Source organism: Vombatus ursinus, unplaced genomic scaffold, assembly GCF_900497805.2.
Source record: "Vombatus ursinus unplaced genomic scaffold, bare-nosed wombat genome assembly UNPS02014847.1, whole genome shotgun sequence".
NCBI lineage: Eukaryota > Metazoa > Chordata > Mammalia > Diprotodontia > Vombatidae > Vombatus > Vombatus ursinus.
This window is the reverse complement of record NW_020954625.1, coordinates 20727384-20746125: the sequence shown is the minus strand read 5'-3', so window position 1 is coordinate 20746125 and position 18742 is coordinate 20727384. Positions and strand designations below refer to the sequence as shown.

Here is an 18742-nt window from a genome sequence, read left to right as displayed (position 1 = left end):
GGATAGATATGTAAAGTTGCCTGTTATTTTTCAACATTTAAAGCTGCTCATATATGTGAGCAGCATTATTGTTGTCACCATCATCTTTGTCATGGTAATTGTCATCAACCTTGTCAACCTCATCCCGGACACTTGGCCTCTCACAGTGGCTCCCAAGGGCACATTAACTTTCTCGAAACAGTTAATGCATATTGTTCTTGTCATCCATTAGAATCCCTAGATCGCTTTCAAACATACAGCTGCTTAGCTTTGCATTCCTATTTTATTTGGTGAGACTGATTTTTTTTTGAATGCAGAGGAAGGAAGCTAGGAATTCAGAGAAGCAAATTCCAAATTCCAAATTTACACTATTCTATAAGTTCCTCTTAAATTTTATGTATTCTGAGAATATTTTTTTCTTTTAAATCTCATGGTTTCTTAGTATAGTAGATGTGAAAATTTGGCTAAATGACTAATTCTGTAAACTCAGAAATATTCATTGAGGTTAAACAAATAATAGCTTGCATAAAACACATGAAGCATTGTAATTTATTAAGATCCTTTTTATCTCTAGCAACCAATATGGATGATACTTTGATAGAATGGTAAAGGTACCTGGCATCCGGAAGCAAAAAGCTTTCATTGACTATTTATTACAAGAATTTGAGCATGAGCAATACATTAGAAACAAAGAATTACTTAACAGAAGTGTAGTAACGGATATCTTTGAAGTTGCAGGAATGAAGAAAAAAAAAGATGGATTACTCATGGAGTGAGAATGAGAGGTGACTAACAGACATCTCATATGCGTCCATGGATATATTTGCAAAGCAAAAGCGAGAAAAGTGCCCAGCATGTTGGATGGACACCTTAAGGTGAACTCATGGGATTACAGGGGCAAGGGTCACAAAGGATGGGCAAAGATTTGCATTACTACAGGAGGACTTCTCATTGAAAGCTTCATCAATTGATTTAAGGAAATATCAAATATATGTTTCAAGTACTCACTTAAAAAGTTCATTCCTGCTGATTGCTCTGTTGGTCTGGGGGTCAATTGCATAGACAACCAGGTCAGACTTGGTATAGTCTTCTTGAGAATAGGCTTCTCCAAACCTCCGGGCACCAATGGATTCCACCACAACTTTGGCCCCAGGAATCTGCTCTTGCACGTAGCGATCCAAAATCCTATCCATTAAAACAGAAGACAAACACGGTTTCTTAAGAATTGTTGAATGGAGAGACCAATTTAAAAGTGGAGAAAATAGGCCCTAATGTAGTGGTATCTAATTTTGTGTCCCTACGAACTAAATCTTATCACTTTTCAAAAAAATCTCCATATTTCCTAAACAGTGACCTGCCCCAGGGATCACAGAAGCATAATACTATAGAGGGAAGTCATCAACCATGTCCTGTTTATGTCTGAGCTTTTGGAATTTATGATATCATTTCAGTTTTAAATGGCCCATGGGAAAATGCAGAATGTGTTTTACAAATAAAACTGTCAACAATTTATAGAAGTCATGGGGGCATAGAGCTCTTTGGCTCTACCTTTTTTCACAGGGGAGGAGGATGATAAGTTCCTTGGCCCATGACTTATGGGATCCATGCCAAGACATTGGATCACATGGAATAGAACACCTGTTCTTCCTATGGGTGTCATGACAAGAAATAGGAGCCCTTCTTCGAAAAATGTCATCTACTCGCTTCAAAAGTAACTCAGATGATGGCAACGGCTAAATCCAGAGTAAGCATCAGAAGGAAAGGATAGTATGAAAGAAAGAAGCACAAACTAATAATAATTACAATAACAATAACAACAGCGAAAATAGTGATGATGATAAATGATAATAATAACAATAAAGCAATATGTCATCCTCTGAACAACATAAGAAATCTTAAATTGTGAGTAAATGAAGTACAGTTTCAGGTAGGAGTCCATTATAATTCCTGCAATTATATCATCATTTTGTTAAATATAACATTTTTTACTTTTATTTTAATTTTAAATTTGCCTTCTTTTCCCTTTTTGATTGAGTCATAAAGTATTATGGCATCAAATATTTTATCAATGATGTTTTATCCAGAAAAGAATTAACATAAGAAATAAGACATCTGAAGCTTTACTATATCAAGGACTCACTATGATGCTATGTTGAGGTCCACAGTTTGAAACCACTTGGTTGGTATGAATTTTAACAGGACTGATCCTGCAATTTTATTTGTTTAGTGAACTAGTAGGAGAGGAAACTCCCTCTTCCAATGCAGGTAGGCCCTTTTGCTGCAAATTAAATTCTTAAAGAGTTGTCTAGAACAGAGGTTTCAAACATGCAGCCAATGGGCCCAGTTAGGCAGGAACTAGATTACAGTGCATTTGGGAAATGTTTAAAAATCCAATAAAGCATAGATAATGTCAATTTGTGATTTTCTAAGTCAATTATGTGGCCCTCAGGGATGCATTTCTATTTGAGTTTGACATTGCTGTCTTAGAAGTCTGAGAAGCTAATGACTTGCCCTGGGTCACATAGCTTTGGTTTTTGAGCAGTGTGACTTGAATCCAGGTATCCTGGTTTCATTGTTAGCTCTCTATTCACTCCATCATGATGCTTCTGAATTTTAACGAAGGTTCTTATTTTTCAGCCTTGAATAGGGTCCAAGGCAGGCTCATCTACAGCTTGACAGTAAGCGTCAATGTAGTAAGACTCAGGTGTCTAAAGCAATAGATTCTCTAGACTTGCTCACAGTGTGAAAAAGAAAGGGAAAGAAAGCAGCCAATACCTGGATTTTGCAGGATGCATCTGGACAATTCAGGGGTGAGAAGTAAATATTTTATTTTCTTCAACTTAATTGCCAAATGAAGTAAAATAATTGAATGCTTATTTTTGAAATGTGAATTCTTTAACAAAGGCCCAGTCCATGGAGCTGGCTGGAGTCTTGTATCTGTTGAGCCAATCTGGGTCTGGCCACTCATTTACCCGTGGGTCTATCTGGAGTCAAGAGACAGACACTAGTCCTTACCTTGCTGCTAATGACCTATGGCAATCTACATAACTACTCAGTTTTCTCACTTTAAAATTATGATTCTGAATTAGATTATCTCAGGGTGTTAAAATCTGATGATTATTTATTAGATTTCTATACTAGGAGAATTGCCTGGGCCATTGAGAGAGTGACTTGCCTAGCGTCACATACTATGTATAGGAGGAAGGAGTTGAATCCAGATCTTGATAATGAAATTGGATGCTTATTTATTATGCAAAAAATGTCTCTAAGGCCCCTTTGAACTAGAAAATGCTACAAAAGACAAACTACTTGCCAAGCTACATGAGATGAACCATTGATGTTACCTCCTATTCTTGAGGTTTACGTCTGCTTACCTGTCCCATCTCTACACATGCTTATGACTTGACTCCATTGAAGCTTCTTCTGACTCACTTAGCCAGAAGAAATTTCTTGCTCATCTGACTATATGACATTTCATACCATGTGGACATATTTCCATATTGTAAATTATATTGTATATTATATATTATATCTGACAAGCAGCATGGCATAGTGACTTGAGGACCAGCCTTAGAGCTAGAAAACTTGAGATACCAGGATTTTCTCTGACATATACTAGTTATTTGACCATGGGCAAGCCAATTCAATCAATCAATCAATCAATATTTAAGTGCCTACTATGCTAAGTGCTGGAGGTATAAAGAGAGGCAAACGATAACCCATGCAATCACAGGACTTAAAGTCTATTGGGGAAGAATGCATGTAAACATATAGATACAAAACAGGCTTTAATCAGGTTAAGTAGAAGATAAGTAGCAGAAGAAGGCACTAAAATTCTGAGGTGTTGGGGAAGGTTTTCAGTGAAAAATGGAATTTTCATTGGGATTTAAATGGAGCCAGAGAGGTCAGTAGTTGGAGCATAGGAGGGAGAGCATTCTGGGCATAGGGGACAGCTAGAGAAAATGCAGAGCCAAGAGATGGAATGGTGTATCTCATTTGTGGAACAGCCAGTAGTCAAGCGTCACTTGACTGAGGAGCACATGTAGGGGAATGAAGTGTAAGAAGACTGGAAAGGCAGGAGGGCGAGGTTAGAAATGGCTTTGAATGCCAAACAGAGCATTTTGTATTTGATCCTCTAGGAAATAGTATTACTGGAGTCTACTGAATAGTATACTGAATTGTATGACTCTCTAAGATCAGGTCATAATTTGCAACAAAAAACAAAACAAAAAATTGCTAATTTGCATTGTTGGAAGAATAGTCCTCCCCCAGGAATTCTAAAGGCTGATGAGATTCCAGGTCCACTCCCCAAATCCCCAGTGTCTCACACAATTGATCTGTGATTTAATTATTAGCATAAATTGCCAGGGAAGAAACTTTCCATAGCAACTTAAGACTAGTTCTGGCTTTTGAACTTACAGTTCTAGAGCAGCAGCATGGTGCATCGAAAAGGGCACTAGCCCTGAAATTGAGGGACTTGGGCCCAAAAAGAGTGCTTAAGAAGCAGCTCTTTAAAAAGGCACGGCACACTTTTAAGTGGAATCTGTATTAATATTTTTCCATTGCTTTCTTGAGTCTCGGAATCAATGAAATAGTAAATTAAGGCCTGATTTGTAGCATTTGACAATTTCAGAACTCTAACTGCTCACACGGAAAACTTCACAAATAGCTCCAGCCTATAAGAGCTTGCATACCACCTCCTTTGGATGACCTTAAGGAAGTCGTCCAACTTCCCTTGGCTTCAGTTTATTCATTTATAACATGAATGGGTTGGAGGAGAGGGCCTCTGAGAAATCTTTAAGCTTTAGATCTCTGAATTATGAGAGTTCCTAGGACACTGAGAGGGTAAAGGGTCCCCCCAGGGTAACAAAGTATGTAACCGAGGCAAGAATTGAATCCAGGTCTTCCTGATGGTGAGGTCAGCACTCGGTGTCTCTCTGTGCATTGCAAATAGGTATTTTAAAATGGTTGTTGAGTTTAATTGAAACATTAGAGCCAAGATATGAATGTAGGTCTTTTATGAAAGCTTTTATTAAGGATCTACTACGAGCATGCATTGTACTGTGCGAGGCATTGGGGAATCCAAAGATAAAAAGCGAAAGAGAAAGACTTTGACCTTGAATCGCTTACATTATAATGAGGAGAACAAGATATACATAAATAGGCAGCTTTAAGGACATACAGAGGAGATAGAAGGTTTGTGAAGGGGCATAACAAGCCTAGAAAGGGAGGGGAGAGCCCCGTCAGAAAGAGTTGTAGATATCAAATACAGACATACGTGTTTTATTCTGGAAGCAATAAGGATTCATTGGAGTTCATTAAGCAGAAGAGCGACATCATCTAACCTGTACTTTAGGATGGCCTCTATCATTAGCCTCAATGGCTTTCCTATGAATGTAAGAGCCCACAATGAAGTAGCTCGCCAAGTTGTAAAACATAAGATTAAAAAAGAAAGAAAAAGAAAATTAGGAGTTTAACAACTATCTGAACAAAAGAGTTGAATGAAATAGATTGTAGGTCAGAGAGCACTGGACTTTTGTCATGCCTCAGTTAAAATGAGGCAGCTTTCCCAGAGCATTCTATCTTTATTTGCTGTGTTTAAAATACATATAGCCTGAAGCCCAGAAACCATTTTAGGATGCATCATTATTTTTTCTTCTTGTCCACGTGATGCTGGGATGGGGGGGGGTGATGTCTCAATCAAAGATGTTATATATACTTTGAATATTAAATTATTTTATCTTTAAAGTCTAGATCAAGGGACTCGGTAGCAGTAGCAGTCAAAGGCTACTCAGTTTCTCTCAACAGATTCAGAATCCTAGAATCAGAAATGAAAGGGACAATCTACTCTAAGCCATATCTGGAAAAAGAGATTCCCATCACATTCCCCCCAACAAGTACCCATGAAGCCTTTTCTGATAGACCTTCAGTGGGGATATAGAGTCAGAGAAATCCTTATATTGGGTGGCACAACAGTTCTGTTGCAGGAGACTTGGATCTTGTTGCTACTAATTTGTATTGGGCCCACTGAAAAAAACTGAGGTAGAAAGAACAATGAACCAGTGCTAGGTTACAATAACTCATCGCTCTTTCATCATTGAGGCTTCATTTTGGGGGTGACTGGGGTCTCCCTATCTCCCTCAGGCCAGACATACAGTGTCCATTCAAGGTCACAGTGATACTGATTGGTATGGAAGCTTCGGTCTACTCCATTTTCACCTTAAACCAGTTTGGCCCTCCTTAGACAATGTATTAACCTCCTGCTTACTGAGGTTCACCATAGTGGCATCCAACTTAGTTCAGACACCTAACTGTTTTTAGCCTACTGCAGCTCAGAACTCTCAAGCAATCTACTAACTCAACCTGAAATTACAAGCTTGGCCGATATTCCCAGCTCCCCTCCTTCATTTTTGCTGTAAATGTGTACGAATAAACTTCACGGGTTTTACTTCACAATGCCCTTTTTCGAATAGTTTAGTATTTTTTTCCCTTTGTGGTCACTGACAGAATTCTAGAAATTGTGAAGCCGAATCCTAAAATAAACCAAGGCTTACATTTTGTTACCAGTAACAAGTCAGTGGTGGGTGGATAGAGTCAGAGAAACTGAATTTAAATCCCAGTACTTGTATGGTTCTGAACAAGTGGCTTAACCTCTCTGGGCCTCAGTTGATCATTGACTAGCTGACCTCTATGGCCTATTCTAGCTTGTTATTTGGAATTCCTTGACTACACAATGTCTAAGGTAGCTACTAGCTTTAACTCCTATGGTCCTATGGACAAACATGCCTTACTGGTTTCTAGAACGTCAGCCTGCCTGCTGTGTACTTATTAGCAAATGGAGATATTTTAAATAGACATTTTATTTATAGAATTGACTGCTTTGTATCTCAAAGAAAACAAAACATAATTCTGTGAACCTTGATCACTAGCAGCATTGTTTTGGGTATTAATAGATTTTTTAAAAGTAAAAATATCTAAACAATAAGACTTCAAAAGTGTCCCATCCTTCTTTGGCTTTACTGGGATCTGTGTCATTCCAGAATTTCTTTCAGTTTCTTCCTCTTTATCCATATCTTGATCCTACCTTTCATCTCTAAGAAAGAAGTGTCTCTCTTCACCTCTGTTAATCCCACCATTGTGACTCTCGATCCCATCTCTGCTGCGTCTACAGTGCTACCTACCTCAGTATTTTCTAGAAATTAAAATTCATTCATCAAGCATTTAGTCAGGAAAAAAAAAAAAAACATTTGTTTCATGCTTACTATGTGCCCAGAAAGTTATTGATTTTGGAGGATACAAAAACAAAGTCTCTGTTTTCAAGGAGTTTATGTTCTCATAGGAAGACAACCCATATTGGAGAATGGTGGGCAGGGGAGCAGGAGTTTCACTGGAAAAGTTACAGGGACAGTGAGTGGAGCCAAAGGCTAATAAGTGGACATAGCTAGTCACTTAATATCTGCCTCCGTCTGCTCATCCCTAAGGTGGGGAACGATGTCACCTACCTTGCAGGATTGTTTTGAGGATAAAATGAGATAGTGTTTGGGAGGTAATTTACAAACCTTAATATAAAAGCTGGATATGATCATTGTATTGTTTTAGGGAAGGGCTATCACAGCAAGCTCGAAGCTTAAAGAGAAGGAGCCTGTGGAGAGAGATAGAGACACAGAGACAGAGAGAGACAGAAAAAAGAAACAGACAGAGACAGGGAGGGTGAGACAAAGAGAGGGAAGGAGAGGGAAAATCTGAGACTGAGGATGCCAGAGGAAAGTACACTAATGAGAAACTGAGGAAAGCTCACAGTATAGGTCCATTGATAAAATACCAGTAGAAGAGGTAAATAAACATACCACATTTTTCAACGAGAAGATTCATAGGATCATAGATTTAGGGGGAACAAGTATTTTTTAAGTACTTAGCTATGTTCAAGGCACACATAGTATCTCCTTTGATAGAATTTAGAATTCAGAAGCCCTTTTGCTCAATTCTTCATCTTCTTCCCTCTCTTCCTATCTCCCTTCCTCCTTCTTTGTCTCTGACTGTGTGTATGTCTGTATGTCTCTGTCTTTCTCTGTCTCTGTCTCCATCTCTCTCTCTCTCTCTCTACATACACACACACACACACACACTCACTGGCACATACAAATGAATAACCTGAGAACCAAAGAGTACGGTCTCAAGGTAGCATGTAATAGAAAGAGAATTCGAATCCAGGTTTTATAATTCCCTATTCAGCATTGCTTTCATTACATCAGCATTGTTGAGAATAGTTGAGTGCTTCTTGAGGGTCAGCAATCTGAAAGAATTGTTGAAAACCATTGCTATGCCCAAGTTCCTGAAATATTAAAGTGTTCTTTGGGTATCCAGTGGATCTGTGTTCTAACCACACTGAGCAATGATCAGTTGGATTGGAATTATTATCAGTACACAAACTAAGAGCTGCATTCATCAATACCAATGAATGTTACCTTACAGTTTGATGTAGTTTTTAATGTAGATAATATTGACTCATTTTCAAAGGCTATTTTATTCATATTCTAAATGTGAAGGTCATGAATCAAGGATATGAGAAAACTTTTTTTTGTCCCTGTTTTAAAATCATTTTTTTTAAACTGTGGTTGAAGAAAAGCCGGCGTGGGGGGGGGTGGAGCATAAACAAAATTCTATTCTCTACCTTTCTTTCCCTAAATGCCAACACATTTGCTTTTGTTTATCTTCTGGGAACATTGGCTTGCATTGAAAAAGAGAGAATAATGCCCCAGTTTGGGAGGAAGCATTTATAAGGAAAAATCAAGACATACATTTATAAACACATGATCTGTCATTAGATCAGTTGAATGATAAAACTCTATAAAAAAACTTATGGGCACTCATATTCCAAATATCTATTCTTTTTGGTGCATTGTATTTTGTACGTCCTAATCAAAATGGATTCTGGTTCTCACATTCCATGATCCAGAAATGTGGCCAAATCATCAAACTGTCTATTTCCATAATCCTCTTCCAGTTCCACTAGGTAAATAATTGTTCTTTTTTTTCCTGGGGAGATTCTTGTGCAGCAGAAGGCAATATCTTCCTTCCCTTAAGTATTTTTATGGATCTTTACTTCCCCCAGTTCTTCTGTAACTGTCCTCCATCAGAACTGCTCCCCAATGCTCCTCACCTCTAGCTCATGGCTTCCTTGACCTCTTTCAAGACTCAGCTCAAACCCAACCTTTTGTAAGAAATCTTTCCCAGGCCCCATCAATCCTATCACCTTCCTTTGGAGACAGTTACAATTTACTCTTTATGTATCTTGTAATTACACAGTCTTTTTGGTTGCTGTTTCCACCTTTAGGATGTGAACTTTTAGAAGGCAAGGGCAGTATCTTTCCCTTAATTTGTATGCCCAGCACAGCGACTTGAAGGTAGTAAGCACTTAATGAATGCTTGTGACTGCCATCCTTTACCATGAGGAGTAAATCCAAATCCGAGTTCTCATAAGAAAACCAAGATTACCTGTAAATTGCATTTAAATCTCTTCAAAGTTTCAAATATCATTTTAGACATTTTAATTTAGCATTGATTTACAGATACTTTATGACTAAATGTGTGTTTTTATGTTTACTGAATAAAGCTCTTTAAATAAATTCTTTGTATGTTGTACACATTACTAGGTGACAATGAAGCTGGACAAATTGGAGCCCATAACATGGAATTGTTGTGGGCATATTTAAATGAAATTAGAGTAACAGTCCACATACTGAAATCACCTCTTTATCTAAAAACAAAACAAAAGAAAATGAGCATTAGCTATCCTTCCATGGCATCCTCTGCAGAGAAAGTCAACATGGCGTACAGTAGAAAGAACATTGGACTTAGAATCAAGATACAACTGTGAGGTAGCGGAAAGGGCACTAGTTCAAGCCCCCAGTTTGCTACTTGCTACCCTTCTGACTGAGGGTATGTCACGACCTCTATGGGCTTCAGCTTTATCATTAAAATAAGGGGGTTGAGTTGATGATCATTTGAGACCTCTAAAATGTGCTTTTCAGCCTTAAATCTATAATCCTATGAACCTTGGCTATCTACTGGCAATGGGACCATAGATAAATCCCTCTGAGCATAAGTTTCTTTATCTATAAAATGGAAATTTCCTGTATGATCTTGGGCAAGTCACAACATCTCTGTGCCAGTTTCCTCATCTCTCAAAAGAAAGCATTAGACTAGAATCAGGGGTGAGGAATCTGTGGCCTTAAGGCCACATATGGTAAGTCCTCAAGTGTGGCCCTTTGACTGAATCCAAACTTCACAGAACTAGCCCCTTTAATAGAAGGATTCAGTCAAAGGGTCACGCTTGAGGACCTAGAGGGCATATTTGGCCTCAAGGCTGAAGGTTCCCTACCCCTATAATCTCTGAGGCTCTTTCTAAGTTTTTTATTGTCTTATTTTTATTTTTTTTATTCAGATCAAGTGATGTTTGAAATAATGATTGACTTTAAAATATATGATTGATACCTCTGAATTTAAAAGAAGAAAATGAATAATTCCGTCAAACTTAACAATTAACAACGTTGTTCTTGGTTTCAGTAAATTTTCAATGCAATATAAAACACACGTTCATCTTGCTTTCTATTTTACTGAGCTCAGTACTATTTGAGGTAATACCCTTTTACATTTCTTCCCCCCACCAATATCTTTACTTTCCCTCCTTTCCTTCACTCTCCTTTTTCTTTTCAATCATCTTTTCTCTCTCCATACTTCCAATTTATCTTTCTCTACTGTGCCGTTTCCCTCTAGCGCCACACTTTTGAGTCACTCATTTTTGTCACTGCCTTGTTCCTCTCCCTCTTCATCCTTTCGAATTCTTCATTTCTTACATCCTGAAGCCCTTTAGCTCTTATCACTTAACTGAAACTTCTAAAGGAGTTAAATTGCCTTCATCTCCCATCTATTGGTTTTCTCCCAATCGCTTACTTCAGACTCGATGAAGCTTCTGACACTCTTGTTACCTTTCTTGAAAATTTCTCCTCTCCAATTTTTTATGACACTATAATATCTTGATTCCTCTCCCTACCAATATAACAAATAATACTCCAAGTTTTTCCTAGACAATCTCCTTCCAAACTATCAGAGATTTTCCATGATCAGCAAGAGTGTCCCATTCTTACCATCCCTTGCAACCCTCTTCCCCAAATACTGTTTCACATTTAGTTAGTTTTTGCTAGTTTTTCCTACAAGAATCCATTTTTGTTAGAATCTAGGAGCTGATCAGGGGAATTTCTGCCCATAAACCGATGGCATGGGTCATCCGTCGAATATTCTTTGCATCTCAACACTTAGTACATTGCCTGGAACATCGTATATGCTTAATAAATGCTTATTGATTGACTGTTTTGTGTTATAAAAAAAATCCCAAATATGTTAGGGTCTACGTATTCCAGCCAGTTGGATCAGCTGTTTAGGGATTTCTCAGTGAAGTTCTCCAAATTTAGACCTGATGACCGCTTTGTGGAGATATACTGGGGATTCTCAGGAAGTTACGGGCTATCTGGGTAGTCTGACAGGTCCCTTCCAAACTGGAGGTTCTGGAAGTTCATGATTCTTTGGGAGACAAGAGCATGACGATTAGGAGTGTTTCATTCAGAATTTAGCTTAGCGAGTTTGTGGGCTTACTATAGCTACAAAAGAAATAAGCAAACCACAGAAAGTGCTCGAGGGGAGTCACCTGACATTTCTGTGCTGAATTCTATGACATAGCTAGAATCTCACACAAAGGACTGTACTTTCTGATTAACTTACTTTATTTGGCAATGGCAGAGAGAGGTCTGATCTCTATTATAGATACTGGTAGGGCAACATTAGTGCTTTTATTCATTTTGCGTAGGTATAATTCATAGGATTTTAAAGTTTGAGCTAAAAGCAGCCTTGTTGTTGTTGTTGTTTATTTGTTTTTCAATCATGTCCAACTCTTTGTGACCACTTGTGGGGTTTTCTTGGCAAAGGTACTGTAGTGCTTTGCCATTTCCTTCTCCAGTTCATTTTACAGATGAGGAAACTGAGGCATGCGGAGTTAAGTGAGTTGCCCAGGGTCACATAACTAGAAAGTGTCTAAGGCTAAATTTGAACTTAGGAAGATGAGTCTTCCTGAATTCCAGCCCAGCATTCTAGCCACAGCTGTGCATTTGAATCCAACCCTTTCATTTTACACTGAGGCCCAGAGAGATTAAATAACTTAACCCACAGCCACACAACTAATAAATGTCTGAGGCAGAATCTGAACCAAGATTTTCTTGATGCCAAGTCCAGTATTCTACCCACTATACCTTACTGCCTCTTGGTAGAATTTCATGTGATGCTTCTAGGAAGGGGTTTGGCTAGAGATTGTTCACAGCAGCAATGAAAAAATTGGGTCACTGGAGTAACTTGATATTTTTGGCCCACTGTGACAAGAAACACAAAACATGCACAGGGCAAGCAGCGTGAAAAATGTCAGGAAAAAGGTAAGGCTAGGCCAATCAAAAGTTCGGCTGGAAGAAGACAGAAAAGAGGGAGGAAACAGGTCCCATATGATAGCTTACTATTATGACTAATTATTTTTGTTAACTGGGTGCCAAACTGTTGTTTCTAATTTCCTAAGAAAATCCAAGTGTCATCTGTGCCCTCTAACTTTGCACTCTTACACACATACCCTGGTGGAGTTACATTCTGAACTGGGGTCACGAGGCAATTCTACAATCTTGTGGCTTCTGTTATGGAGGCACAAATACTGGCAGGCTCTAGCAACATGAGTAGTCTTCAAGTAAAATCTTTTTTTTTTTGCATTTTTGAAATTTTTTATTAATTTATTTTGATTTATCAACAATCACTTCCATTGGTTTTTGAGTTTAAAATTTTTCTCCTCCATCCTCCCCACCACCCTCCCCAAGAAGGTGCACAATCTGATATAGGTTATACATTTACATTTCTATTAAACATATTTTCACATTAATGATGTTGTAAGTAAAAAGTAGAACCAATAGGAGGAACCACCAGAAAGAGGAAACAAAACTCAACAGAAGAGGAAAAAAATAGCAGTTCAAATTCCCTAGTTCTTTCTTTGGATGTGGAAAGCATTTTCCATCATGAGACCTTTGGACATGTCTTAGATCTTTGTATTGCTGGGTTCAAGTAAAATCTTGGTGAGGTGCAGTGTACCTGTCATTCGGTTTAAATTAACTTACTGAATATTTATTTATGTTTGTACTCCATACAAAGTATTATGCTGGATGTTGGGTGTCTGGCCTGGTTATGGTCAGATGGTTTCATCATCTAACATTGTGTGGTCATCAAGGCATGCAGTTTTCAGTCAGACCAACTCATGGAGATCATCCATTTGGAAGGAGCTCAGTATTTAGTGGATAGAGTGAAGAATTTGGAGTTGGGAAGAAATAAATAATATATGTAAATACTTTGTAGCTCTTAAAGTGCTATATAATAATAATAATAATAATAATAATAATTATTATTATTATTGCTAAGATATGGGAGTATTGGGATAGGCATTGGTAGAGAGAGTCTCCACAATCATGAAGCCAGAGATCCTTGAAATATAAGGACAACAGTGTTCAAGGTCACCCCATCATTTTTTTAACTGATACCCAACACAGCACTTACAGCCTCTAGTATGAAGAAATCATTCATTTGTTTGTGAGATGTCATCCCTTCCATGAGTGCCTGAAAATTCATATTGCATTGAGCATTTTAACCTTCAAAAACAAAGCACAGAGAGTGAAAGTCATGGATCACCTGCCTTTGCAATAAACAGGTGAACTCTTCTGTCTGCCCGATAATGCAGACCTAGAAAGCTGCATGCCGATAGATTTCCCAGGAGTATCGAAAACTCCCCAGATCAGAAATCAGTGAATTGATCTGCATGTTAATTGGGGAAATACTAAAGGTATGGTTCATCTATGAACTCACAACAATCAATCAATAAATCAAGAAGCATTTATTAAATAGTATGTACCAAATACCATGTCAGGCACTGGGTATACACATTTAAAAAGAATAAAAAAAAAAGTTCTTATTTTCAAGAAACTTACATCCTACAGTGTCACCAAAAAAGTATTGATTAAACATTGAAATACATGTGGGATCTCCCTAAGTAAGTTAATTCATTGGGTCATTTCGGCTCAGCCCCTCATATCTTAGACCTCAACAGATCAAATCCAATTCCCAATCTCCAATTTAATTTAATTCATTTCAATTCCAGAAATATTATTAGTAACCTTCTATAATGCAATATATTGTATTAGACACTATGGATTCAGAGACTTAAAACCAAAACTCTAAATTTTCCTGGTTCTCAAGGAATTTACCTTTTACTGCCTGTGGCCACATGTATACAAGCAAGTCCCAAGAATACTTGACATATTTCAACTAGGGGTGGGGAAGATCAGGACGCAACTTCTGTAGGAAATTTCACTTCATTTGTGCTTTGAAGAAAACTAGATCTCCTCCAAAATATCAACTGAAGTCCCTCAGAATGAGCACCAAAAAATTACCAAGATTATCAAGAAAAGATGTGGACCATTCCAATATTTTTTTTCCTCCCATCAATAATAGAGGCACATTTTGGGAAACAAAAAGCATTAACATATTATTATTTTATGTGTAGCTAATGCTTAATGTTTACAGTTGACTTTTAATTTACGTTCCACTGATTACAGACTTATTATAGCAAAGGATATCATTAATAAGATGTGCCGTGGGGGAGGCCATGCTCCATTAGTCGAGAGAAATGAGGCTGCTCATGTTTCTGTCTTGATAATCCCTATATGTCTTTGCATTAAGTACACTTATTTCTAAATGGTATGCAGTCAGCAAAATTTTTGTTAATTAAAGTTTAGGAGCTAGGAGCTAATAGAGATTTCACAATTGAAATAAATTTTGAAAGAATGACTGGTTTTAATTTATTCCAAAAGGGATTGTTTGCTGCACATGTTTTAACTACCCTTTGAGTAAGGTCAGTTAAATAAATGAGGTTATTAGAGTTCAATTCATAGGAGGATTGCTTGAAGGAACCTGAAAGGTTTAGTCAGGAGGAGAGAAGCCATTGGGAAGCCATGATGGCTGTCTTCAAGGATTTAAAGGTGTTCCTGTTAAAGAGGGATTAGACTTTTAACTGACCTCAGAAGATCATAGGGTCATAGGTTTTGAGCTGGAAAGGGCCTCTGAGGCCAACAACTATAGCTCCTTCATTTTACATATTAGGAAACTGAAGTTGGATGTTTAAGTGACTTATCTAAGGTCACATAGCCAGTAAACATCAGGGCAGGATTGTAACCCAGGTCTCCCTGAATTGAAATATGGTGCCATTCTCCTTATGATACTCTACAGCTCACAGGGCAATAACATAGAGGGCAGAAATAGAAGCAAAGGTAATTTTCATTTTGATGCCAGACAAACTTCCCAGCTACAAGTCTCTTGCCCCAAAGTGTAATGAGATGCTTCAGAAGGCAGAGAGTTTTCCTTTTTCTAGGAAATTTCCACATGGACATTAGAAATGCACTTTTAAAATGGAATTCCTATTCATAGCTGTGTTAGAATGAATGATCTCTGGGATTCCTTCTATTTCTGAGATTCTGAGATTTTATGATTCCATGATTCTGGGATGCACCCATGAGATGAATAAAGAGAAGGAGGTCAATAATAACAGAATCTGCATTAAAGAGCAAAAAAGGGGGCTGCAAGAAAGTGAGACTAAAGTCTTAGTCCTTAACCTCATTGGAAGTTGAAGCATTGGGGTATATTCATATTAGGCATCTTAAACATATTTGAACAAGGTTAAATGCCATAGGAAAATTGAGGTTTCTTTTATCTCAATTTCTCCTTTCAAGGTACAATTGTTATGAGAGGTATCCAATCACATGGTCTTATTGATGTCTATGATGGATACTTGGGCTTGAGTTTTCTTCCCAAAATAGTTTCTAAATCTAGTATCAGCATTTCATGTTGTTGAATGAATATTTTTAAACAAAGTTTTTGTTTAATATTCTTTAAAAAGTTCCCCATTAGTTACACAGAAACAAAGTGGGGACACTTTAGGGAAACAGAGTAGCTCCATTGGGTAAATCAATAACAATGGCCTCAGTGAAGGTCAACCAACTGCAGGCTTCTCCATTTAATTTTGTAGGTTGGAAAAGTACTTGTGTGAGTAACTGAGGAAGACCAAAAATCTCCACTACAATTTGTCTTGTCATATGCTGATCCATTTTTTTTTAGGCTAGGTGATGGGGTTAAGTGACTTGCCCAGGGTCACACAGCTTGTAAGTGATATGTGTCTGAGGTCAAATTTGAACTCGGATCCTCCTGACTCCAAGGCCAGTGCTCTACCACAGTGCCACCTAGCTGCCCTGAGCTGACCCATTTTTGACAGTCATTACTACTTTTGAAAAGAATAGATATATATTTGTATATTTGAGTATCTATCGATCTATCTATCCATCTACCTATCTATCTATTTTAAATTTAGACAAACTTCTGTTCCCTTGCCTTGCCTTGTTTTCTTTTGATCTTCCTTTCCCTTCCCTTCCCATCCCTTGCCTTCCATTCTCCTTTACCTTCTGCCTTCCCCCTTGCCTTGCCTTTACTTCCCTTTCCTTTTTTTCCCTTCCCTTTTTTGGGGTGAATTTGCATTTTCAAGAAACTAGGCAATCCATTTCTGAGATCTATAGTGAGTATTCAGAAATCACCCTTCTTCACCTTTCTCAGCGCCTTGGAAGGTATCTTTCTCCTTAGTAGCTGTTCTTTAATGCAACATTTCAGACTGGGTCCAAAATACTTTTTGCTTACAATCAACTTCATCAGTTTGGCAATTTCCTCCTGGTTCCAGTCTGATCACTTACCTCTCCCCTGTGAGCTACATTCACTTTCTGTAATGGAGTTGGGTTGTACTAGACTTCCTTGATTGGGTTAGTTGTACTCCTAGTCAATATGGACTCTTACAAAATAAGTTATCATATTACCATGGGAGCTGATTGGTTAAATGAAATAGTTTTGTAGTTATTCCATTTAACCTCCACTAATTAAGTGCTCTCTATGCAATGTGCCAAAGATAAAAAGACAAAAAGAAAAAAAAGGTTTTGGTCTGAAGGAACTTGCATTCTATTTGGATCTCTAAAATATATGTAAGTATAAGATAATTGGAGAAAGGATATACTGATGAGAAGGAGAATTAGGGCAAGTTTTCCACAGAAGAAATTTTTTAGCTGAGCCCTGAAGGAATCTCAGGATTGTAAGAGGTATATGAGAAGAGTGAAAACACTGTGGGTAAGAGGTCCAGCCTTTGCTAAGGCATATAGCATATATTGGGAGACAGCAAGAAGACAGACATTAGAGATTATAAAGGGCATTCATGTGAAATGAGTCTGGAAAATGAGGCTCCAGTTGGATCATGAAGACATTTAAATAGTAATCTGAGGAATTTCTTTTTTTACCTTTGAGACAATAGGGAAGTATTAAATATTGTGTATAGCAAAGTAATATAGCCTGACCTGTACCTTAGGGAAATTATTTTGTCAACTGTGGGTTGGAATGGATTGGAGAGGATTAAGGCAGGGAGATTAATTAGGAGGCTATTGCAATAGTCCAGGCAAAAGGTGACAATGGACTGAATGAGGTTGGTGGCTCTGTTAGTGGGGAGAAGGGGACAGATCTAAAAGATTTTGTGGTGGTAGAAATCAGGAAAATTACCACCACCCTATGATTCTGATATAAATTAGCAGAATACAAAATGTTCTAGTTGAAGTGTTTTTTCATATTAGATTCAACCTCATTTCAAGGTCTCTATATCAATGAGCAAAATTCTTTGATTAAAACATCTTTCTGGGTAAAGGCTGATGTACTTCCAAATTAATCTCTTTATACCCTTGTCTTTCCAGTATTTAACCCATAAGGTTGAAAGCTTTGTTGCTAGAGCAGCTAGGTGGCACAGTGGATAGAGCACTGACCCTGAAGTCAGGAGGACCTGAGTTCAAATCCAGCCTCAGACCAAACACTTGACATGTACTAGCTGTGTGACCTTGGGCAAGTCACTTAACCCCGATTGCCTCACTAAAAAAAAAAAAAAAAAAGCTTTGTCCAATATGATTTTTGTTTTCTTTTTTTTTGCATTTTGAAATTTATTTTAGTTTTCAACATTTATTTCCACAAGATTTTGAGTTCCAAATTTTCAACCCATCTCGCCCCTCCCCCCACCCCAGGATGGCATGCATTCTGAATACCCCTTCCCTTCCCCTAGTCTGCCTTCCCTTCTATCTCTTCCCCCCTTCTCTTATCCCCTTCCCCTTCAATTTTCCTGCAGGGCAGGATGGATTTCTGTACCCCATTTCCTGTATTTCTTATTTCCCAGTTGCATGTGAAAACATTTTTTTAAACATGTGTTTTTAAAACTTTGGACTACAAATTTTCTCCCTTCCTCCCTCTCAACCCACCCTCATTGATAAGGCAAGCAACTCTATACAGGTTATACATGTGCAGTTATGCAAAACGCTTCCATAGTAGACATGCTGTGAAAAACTAACTATTTCCCTTAATTCTGTCCCGCCCCCCCATTTATTCTATTCTTTCTTTTGACCCTGTCCCTCCTCAGAAGTGTTTGCTTCTGATTATTCCCTTTCCCAATCTGCCCTCCTCTCTATCATTCCCCTACTCTCTTGTCCCCTTCCCCCTCTATTTTCCTGTAGGGTAAGACAGATTTTCACACCCAATTGAGTGTGTATGTTATTCCCTCCTTAAGCCAAAT

General features: G+C 38.0%; 1 protein-coding gene across 1 annotated transcript in view; it reads right to left on the bottom strand.

Moving 5' to 3' along the window:
* PCDH15 (protocadherin related 15) overlaps nucleotides 1–18742 on the bottom strand; it is a 1147277-nt gene that overhangs the window by 44590 nt on the left and 1083945 nt on the right. The window contains exon 29 of the mRNA XM_027840684.1: nucleotides 988–1164. Within this exon, the coding sequence (XP_027696485.1) occupies nucleotides 988–1164 (177 nt within the window). The remainder of the gene's footprint in view (nucleotides 1–987; nucleotides 1165–18742) is intronic.